The 8,796-nt window shown below is 37.0% G+C and overlaps 3 protein-coding genes across 3 annotated transcripts; all 3 read right to left on the bottom strand.

Annotated features, from left to right (window-relative positions):
* Positions 1-697: 697 nt before the first annotated feature.
* LOC106329607 (cytochrome P450 71B24-like) lies at positions 698-3,985 on the bottom strand. Its single transcript, XM_013768297.1, has 4 exons — positions 3,944-3,985; positions 3,306-3,401; positions 3,063-3,249; positions 698-963 (listed from the first exon to the last, which is right to left on the bottom strand). The coding sequence occupies exons 1-4, from the start codon at positions 3,983-3,985 to the stop codon at positions 698-700; spliced, it is 591 nt and encodes a 196-aa protein (XP_013623751.1).
* An 815-nt stretch (positions 3,986-4,800) lies between these two features.
* On the bottom strand, positions 4,801-7,064 carry LOC106332965 (chlorophyll(ide) b reductase NOL, chloroplastic). The gene is made up of 12 exons (XM_013771448.1): positions 6,653-7,064; positions 6,498-6,556; positions 6,324-6,410; positions 6,172-6,239; positions 6,044-6,092; positions 5,873-5,958; positions 5,743-5,800; positions 5,582-5,632; positions 5,435-5,485; positions 5,305-5,346; positions 5,112-5,222; positions 4,801-5,001 (listed from the first exon to the last, which is right to left on the bottom strand). Exons 1-12 carry the CDS (start codon positions 6,987-6,989, stop codon positions 4,954-4,956), a joined length of 1,047 nt encoding a protein of 348 aa, XP_013626902.1. The 5' UTR covers positions 6,990-7,064; the 3' UTR covers positions 4,801-4,953.
* Positions 7,065-7,365: 301 nt separating this feature from the next.
* LOC106332966 (protein RESTRICTED TEV MOVEMENT 2-like) lies at positions 7,366-8,704 on the bottom strand. The gene is made up of 2 exons (XM_013771449.1): positions 8,445-8,704; positions 7,366-8,372 (listed from the first exon to the last, which is right to left on the bottom strand). Exons 1-2 carry the CDS (start codon positions 8,560-8,562, stop codon positions 7,474-7,476), a joined length of 1,017 nt encoding a protein of 338 aa, XP_013626903.1. The 5' UTR covers positions 8,563-8,704; the 3' UTR covers positions 7,366-7,473.
* Positions 8,705-8,796: the final 92 nt, after the last annotated feature.

The raw sequence follows: 8,796 nt of genomic DNA, 5'->3' as shown, positions 1-8,796 counted from the left end.
TGACAAACCATCTACTAGAATTACTAACAAAATACAACGAACTAATGATGAGATGTCTTTCGAGCTGGTAACACATGAGCTGTTTAAATTCAAATTAGTCTATAAAATAGAACTTCAAATGCCGTTCCTTCTGTATACTGTCCACATGGTACTTAACAGAGTATACGTATGTTCTCTAAATAAAACATCTACTTGACTTTATGTTTAAATTCCAATTAAATTAACTTTGTTACAAATATTGGTTTTTTATTCTACTTTTATCGAATCGATTAGTCACAACCACTTATGATATTCTACTTTGAACTAATCAACTTCAAAACAAAGTAATACATTACGGTTCCTAACCACTATCAAATGAATATCATTTTCTTTCAACATATTTTAATATTCATATTTTTGAAATATTTTCTTTACTGAGACCGTAAATGAATTGTAAAATCATTTAAGATAAAACATACGAACCCCGGCGCGTAACACCGGAATACTACTAGTATATTATATAGTGTAGATATGTAGTCGTATAAATTATTAAATTAAGTTGGTTGAATACTTTTTACGTTTACATAACGAAACGGCCTTATTATTGGAGAACGGAAACCAACATTTATCTCACTTATTAACAAACCAAATGGCTTGGCCTCATATAACACTTGAGCATTGATATATAGAGGAAACCGTATCAACCCTAGGCTTTCCTCTAAAACCTTGTAACAGGAACCAGCTTGAGAGGGTACTTCTTTGCGACAACAAATTGGCAAATCTCCTCCATGTTAAGCTCTTCCGGTTTAGAGCCATCAGGAATCTTCCAGTCAAATCGGTAGAGAAGATTCGCCATAATCTCCTCTAGCAACGCATTACCATAAGCCATACCGGGACAATTCCTACGACCAAAACCAAATGGTGCGTACCCTTTGCTCCCCATATATTCAATGCTCTTGTCTAGGAATCTCTCAGGGATAAAATCTTCAGCGTTTTCCCAAATTTCATATTAATATATTAAGGAACATAATATGCCAATATGTAAGTGCATACATAAGATCATTTGATTAAGTTCATCTAATAACAGATTTTCGAATAATTTATTATTCGATAATATAATATTGTTGTTCAGTCCACTTTTGGGGTTATGTTTCTCAAGTGGGTTCGGTGTTGCCTCTAGATTAGCACGAAGCTTGCAAGCGTCAAAGAGTTCAAAAAGGTTTTTAATTTTTTTTCTACGAAATTCAGTATTGTAGAAAATGCATGACGTTTTATATCAACATGAGAACATCGCGTCGTTTTAAATTGCTAAAACACAGAGAAGGGGAATTTATGTCGGTCAAAGTTAAGAAAACGGCCTGGCGCACCTCTATTTGGCAAAAAGCACGTTGGCCCAAACTCGGCCCAATTAATAAAAATGAAAATTAGTGCTTACCCCTCCCACTCTTCTTCACTCTATATATACAACATACGGCGAGATAAGTCGTAAATCAAAAGTAAAAATCTCAAAACTTTCACCATGTCTACCGAAACCACACCAACGTCTGTCACAACACCGCAGCTTGCCACACCAGAACAGCCGGGACGTGGTCGTCCAAGCTAAAACATGAACAGTGTATATCAAACAAACAAATAAATAAACAAATAAACAAACATAGAATAGCCTTAAAAAGTATTATCCTAAGAAGACTAACTAGATTGGAATGGTGGAGAATGGAGAAAGAAGATAAGATAAATAACAGAGGGGTTTTCTTCATTGCCCAAACATTGCCCAAAGTGTGACTAGGCTGGGAATGTTTCAGTCTTATGTTGCTTCAGGTTTCCACATTAGATGATGGAGCTCTTTGTTAATGAGGAAGTTAAATCCTCTGGTTGATTATCTATAAATAGTGTCTCAGTAAAATGGAAGTCTGATCCTAGTTTTTGGTCATTTTGGTCATGATCATGGGGTTTAGGCCTTATGGTGGATGGGTTTTTTTTTGGCAAAGCTGTATAAGTTTCTCTGTTGTACTTACTTTACCTCACGGGTTGATGGTCTTAGCATTTGGGGAAAACAACTATTTCCCGATACAATAAAATTAGACCCCACTTTTTTAATAATTTTTATCTTTAAGTTGTGACTATAAATGATTTGACAAAGCAAGTAAAATGGTTAAAAACATTAGAATAATTTAGAAACAAGCCCACCAGCATCACTAATACCCCCATGAAACCTATATGAATCCTCCATTCGCTCTTACAGATTACATCTAGAAAGCGTTGACGCGTCCATTCGTGTCTATGGGCATCTTTCAGAATATACCTTTGAACTCCATCGCCACATAATCAGCTGTGCTAAATGGATCGAAACTTCAACACCACCGCCTATAGTGAGTTTTTGAGAAACTTCGAAACACCACAACTGTTGTTTCCTTCTGTGTTTCAACTTTTCAACCGATATATATATATTTACTGTGGATTCAGGTAACTCATTAATTCTTTTCAACCGATGATGTTAGCTTGCAGTCATTCCCTAGCTAGATCCTTTCAAATTATGCACAGCGGAATAACAGTGTTTGGCATTGTTGGAATAAAACGTGTTCTTGGCTAATACTAGAAGAGAATAATACAGATCTCAATTGCTGGAGAAGATAATTGAGAATCAAATACAATCATTAAAGCAAGTATGGAGTATCCCATTTCTCGAATCAATATTCTAATGCAAAAAAATAAATAGCATAAGAGAAAATCAAAGTAATGCATAGACATGAACTCAGTGAATCAAAAAGAACAAAGTAACACTGAAGAACATCAAGGTACACAATATGTGTTCTCAGAAAAGAATAGCAAAAAATGCAAAAACATAAAAGAATCACTAAAGAGCTTTGAGCAACCGAAGGTGGTGCTCTACAAAGAAAAGAGACTCTAGATGTGATTTGGGAAAACTTGCATGGTTAACATGCTGTTGCTAGCAAGTCCACAACAGCGTCTAAAGTCATCCATATATCTTTGTAAAAAGACTACTCTAGTACTATTTCTCCTTGGATCGAAATATAAAATACAAAGGTCTTCACTGGAACGATATGCAGCAAATATAAACTCACCAGCATCTGTAGTACCCCTGAAACGCATAGATTCCATCCGCACCCTCTCAGATGGCACATTAAAAATAAAGCGTTTCCATTCGTGCCCATGTGCATCTTTCAAAATATAAAGTTTAACAACATGATAATCATGAGCAACTAAGGCTACCCTTCCCTCATAAGGTATCATATAAAGCTGACTAGAACCCTCCGGTAATTTTATAATATTGAAGTTTTCAGATTTGACATCAAAGCTCATTATTATTTCTTGATCATCACCAAGAAGACAAGCTCTATAATACAGAATCCCATTGACGCATCGCCCATATCCTCCAGTTGGGCGATGGATAGGGCAACGTCCTTCGGATATTATTCTCCATGATTCTTGAGCTCCCAACGTAAGAATCAGAGGCTGACCCGAGTATATTTTAGATACTACACAAAGTACTTTGTGTCTACACTCCAATGGATCGTATCCTAAATAAGACGACCAACCTCGACTTGAGCTGTGCTGAGCAGGAGGATGTGGTAAGGCTAAAAACTGTCTCAAGGTTGGGTTCCAAATCTTGAATACGGGTGTTAAAATCAATCCATGGATGCTCTCGGATCGCGAATCTTTCCAATCTAAGTTTGTTATTTCATAACTGTATAATGGAGAATAACTTGACGGTTTCGGGGTGGTAGGGAAGAATAATACATATTTTGCCGATTCTGATGATAAGGTGACCATAAGAGTCGGTGGTCGTGAAGTAGACCGAGACGTGAACGAGTTGATAAAACTTGGAAGTGAGGTCAAATAAGACCACAGCTTCGAGACACATCGATGTCTCATGATCGATTTTGGAGGAAGCCTTGAGAGTATCTCCAAGGTTACATCAGGAGGAATATTGTCTACTTGAGACCATGGTTTGGGTCTCTCTCGTCTTCTTCTCTTCTTCATCCATGTCTGATTTGCTCAATAATACTTTCTTCTTGAATACCCTCATTCTTTCTTCCAGTAATGTTCCCCCTTTCGACCAGTATTGTTTATACTTAGGGTTCCATATATATAATAATACAACACAGAAGGCTGCACGTTATATAATAAACAGAGCTGGAAAAAGAGACTACAAATAATAATTATATATTATACGATAATAGGAAATCTATATATTTTAGTAATTTTACAATAAGAATTCATACAAAAATATCAATTTCTTATTTGATTAGATCTTTCAGAGATACCCTAACAATTAACTTCCATTTAACTTACTCTCTCCAAGGTTCCTAATCAGACTACAACTTTTTTTGCCTAACCAAAAAGATAGCTTGTTAAGCAAAACCTAAGCTAGGGAGTAGGCGCGGGTGATCGACTTGCAGCGATCACTATATGGATCTACATCCAGTTTTAGCAAAACCGATCGTTAAAATACACCACAAGAATATAAAATAAGCAGCAACTAGAGGGTGACGAGTTGAGATAAGTAGTACGTTACATAGTGAGTATCGTGGATGAAGCTCCAACTTCCAGTAGTTATATACTCTTATCATCTGTAGTTTTCATGGGTAGAAAAGATAGATAAGAAACTTCAAAATCTTCACGCACTACTTATCTCAAGGACATTACATCAGTGATGGTGATTCCTAACCATATTTTTGAACCCCATCACCACATAATAAGCCATGCAAAATCGACAAATGTTTTTGATGATCGTAAATGCACCAAAAACATCTTCATGGACCGTTCCGAGTTGATAATATCCCCACGCACTCAACAATCTAGAAACCACTCTCAGCCAACATTGGCTATTCCACAATTGTCTTAGAGGGTGAATAACAAAATGTAGAGGTATTTATTTACATTTTGTTAATTAGTTTTGATGATACATGATCAGTGTTAACAAAGAAATATAGAGATGATCTACTGCGATATCTACTCTTCAGTCACGTATCTATTCTTCCTTGCTCCCAATGCAACTCTCTGAAACAAATCCACAAGAGAATTGTTTAAGTACTTCTTTTTTGCAGATATCATTCACATGTAGGTCTATCTATCTATCTTATCTACTTCAACTATTATCGGTTCTTAACTGAGAATATTTTGGTATAGGCTTTGATTCCGGTTAGGAAACGGATGTAAGTCGGCTTCATAGATCCGCTAGCTGGTATTGCTCTGATGTTCGGGACAAGATACTCAGCAACCTGAAGAATGTGTAATCATGGGACTAGGGATTACACATCATGTGGGAAGAAAAAAAAAAGAAGAGAATTTTTGGTTTCTTACCACTTCAGCTGGCTCTGCCAAAACATTAATGAAGAACTTGGCCTGGGCAATAGAGAAATGTATTAGAGGAATCTCTTGGAAAAGGAATCTAGAATTTTGTTTTTGTTTTAGTGTAATGAAGTCATCCAACTTGTTTAGTTGTAGCTCCGGACATGAGTAGATCAGTTGTGACCATTCCAGGCTGCAACAATAACCCAAGAGAAACATATTGCAATTATGATCATTGCTTACATCAAATACTTCCTTCTAAATTACATATCTTTATATATGCATATACCGATAGATTGTGCACCACAACATTTTTGACATCTTGCATCTGCAACTCTGCCTATTGAAAAAAGAAGAAGAAAGAAACAAGTCAAATAAGGAGAAGGTTAAATAAAGACAGTTAAAACAGATATATATATATATATATATATATAACATTGGCATTATTACTTGTAATGACTTTGTCAGGTGAACAACACTCCGTTTTGTTGCACCATATGCAGCAAACCTGTGTAAACATTAGTCAATAATATTTCACATTAAGAGAAAGGAGCTCAAATCATATTCCCTAAGAAGAAACCTGGGTGTTGGTCTCCCATCTGAGCCAGCTCCATCGATATTAAAGATATGACCACCCCGAGATTGGGTCAACATCATATTCATTGCCTATTGATTCATAAACACACATGTAAGTCAATCCCAAAACATACAATGGCCTAATATACATGCTGAATCAATCTTATCCACATACCTCTCGGCAACATAACATCAGCCCAAGAGTGTTTGTTTTCACAACTTCACTACAAAAAAAAATATTAAAGTGTTAATAAACAGAGAACCCAACAAAGAAATGGATCAAAACTTCAAACAAAAACCTACATAAGATCCTCATCCGAGGCCTCAGACAAAGGTTTAAAGCTATATGCATTAGATCCAGCATTATTAATCTGTAACAAGAAAGTATTAAGACAATGCACACACACACAACATGGGCTAGTTCAACGAGAAAGAAGAAAGATGTATTATATTACCCAAATGTCAATGTATTTAAGATTCTTCTGACAATAACCTACAAGATCCTTCACATCCTTCCCTTCTCTAACATCACACTTAGTTCCCTGTCGATAGTTTTTGGGCATCATTAACATTTCATATGATATTACCATCACTAACCAAAAACATGTTATTGAAAAAGGAATCAGTACCCACACATGCTCCCCATATTCTTCCTTAAGACTCTCAACAACAGACTCAACTCGTTCCGCTGCAGAGACAAAGAAACAGTCATTTAAAACATAACAAGAAGAATCTGGTTCTCTCTTACTATCCCACACAAACACACTTGTTTGATTCTTCTCACCTGATCTGGAACATATGACAACGTTGTCTCCTGCTTTCAGAAACTCTCTAGCTAACGCATGTCCTATACCTTTGGTCGAGCCAGTGATCAAGACGTTATAGGGAGGCGTCATCGGTTCTCTTTCTCCTGAGATGCGAGCTTCCACCACCGCAGACGGCGGAGAAACCGAGAGGTTTTGGCGCGAAACAGTTACAGTTGCGAGACCGAAGCTTTCTGCTAGTAAACGACGACCGTTACAAGGAGAGAGAAACGGAGGTTTGGTGGCATATGCGACAGAGGAAGAGCGAATCCTAAGCAAAGGAGAGGAAGAGACATGGAAACCACTTGAAGCCGCCATTGCAGAGAAGAGAAGCTGAAGAACAGAGAGAGAGAGAGAGAGAGTTTTTAGGAAGCAAGCGCCTCTAGAGGAAAATGCCACGTGGCGATATAGAAGATGATGATAACCTCAATTATTGTTTAAATTACACTAAAGTCCTCAAATACCTTGCATTTTATGTTTCTACTCCTATATTGTTTTCGCCATAAATAAACACTATAATTTCTTACTGAAAATGAAAATGTATACATGTAAACTATACGCTTTGGTGTCTTTTTATGTTTTATGTTTCTAGTCCTATACTATTATTTTCAATCTAAACAACACTCTAATTTCTTAAGAATGTGATTAGAAAATTAATTTATAGTTAATCTTGATGTTTTAGCATCACTTTTGTCTTTAAGTATAAATATTACATCACCAAACTTTATTATATTTCAGAATATATTACAGTTTACAAAGTATAAAAGTTCTCTCCTCACAGCCTCTTAATTATTTTAAGACATCATTCTGGTTTGCCAGAAGATGATGAAGAAGAAGATGAGCAAAAGGTATAAGAAACGTAAGCTCCAAGAGCAAAGATCACAAGAGCAGCCACTCCTGTATTCAACATCAACTTCTTCTCTTCGCTTGTTATCTTTTTTCCTCTCATTTTCTCCATCATCCCTTTCTCTATTTTCTTTTCCTTATCCACCACGTAACCTAGTTTCTCTTCTGCTGATTTCATGACCTCGCTTGCTCTTCCAGACACAGGTTTGGTCACAGAACCGGAGCCAGATTTTGTATAATCCACTTCTGGAAGCACCCTCTCTATTATCTTCCTGTTTCCTACAGATTCATCCACAGACTTTTTCTTTAGTGAAGCTTCTTCCACACGCTTCCTCTCCTCAAACAATTCTTTTGCTTTGGCCTCTTCTTGAAGCTTCCTTGCTCTAACTTCTTCTTGAAACTTCCTTGCCTCAGCCATCTCTTTTGCTCTAGCTTCTTCTTGAAGCTTTCTCGCCTTATCAGCCATCTCCTTTGCTTTAGCTTCTTCTTGCAGCTTCCTAAGTATTGCCTCTTTCTCTTCCAGAAGCTTCCTCTTCTTCTCATCCTCTTCTTCCTTCTCTTTCCTTACAGCTTCTTCCAACAACCTCTTCTCCTCCAGCTGCTTCACCTTCTCAGCCACAGTTTTAGAAGTCTCCGGAAGGTTAGGCATTTTCGTAATAGTCTCCTTAGGCATGGTGATGGTGAGGGCATTGTTCTTGAAGCTCCCATGGATCTTATCCACTAGACAGTTCTGTGGAACAGTGAACACTTCATTGAAACGGCTCCATCTCCTATCACCCAAAGGACGCTCTCCGGTAACTCTTATCATCCTTGAGGTGTGCACATACGTTACCTTTATTTGCTCCTTTGTAAAACCTTTGAAAAAACAATTCACATCAGAACTAGAACCACCACAATTAGTACAACTAATATTATCTATCTACCAACCTGGCAGATCAATGGTGAGAATAGTAGCCTCATGCTGATCTTTCCATTCAGATTCGGGGACAAGATCCTCATACTGAACCACCAAGCCTGTTCCTCTTGGTTGCTGTCTTGCTGCCATTACTTAAAATCTTTTTCTGAATTTGGTTGTTTTGTTTGAGCTTTTGTGAATATCCATTAGGGTTTACTGCTCTGCTTATAAATAAGATTGAATTTCTTCAGGACGTAGCCATTTTCTCTTGTGTTATGCAATGGATATTCCTAGTTTTGCGGCTATGTCTCCCGTTCATCCAAAATCTCTTCTTTAGTCTCAGGTCATCATCATAATGTTTCTTCTCTTACAAAGAAAGCATAA

This window comes from Brassica oleracea, chromosome C3 (assembly GCF_000695525.1).
Source record: "Brassica oleracea var. oleracea cultivar TO1000 chromosome C3, BOL, whole genome shotgun sequence".
Lineage (NCBI taxonomy): Eukaryota > Viridiplantae > Streptophyta > Magnoliopsida > Brassicales > Brassicaceae > Brassica > Brassica oleracea.
The sequence above is the reverse complement of the archived record's forward strand: the minus strand, read 5'-3'. Positions and strand labels throughout refer to the sequence as shown.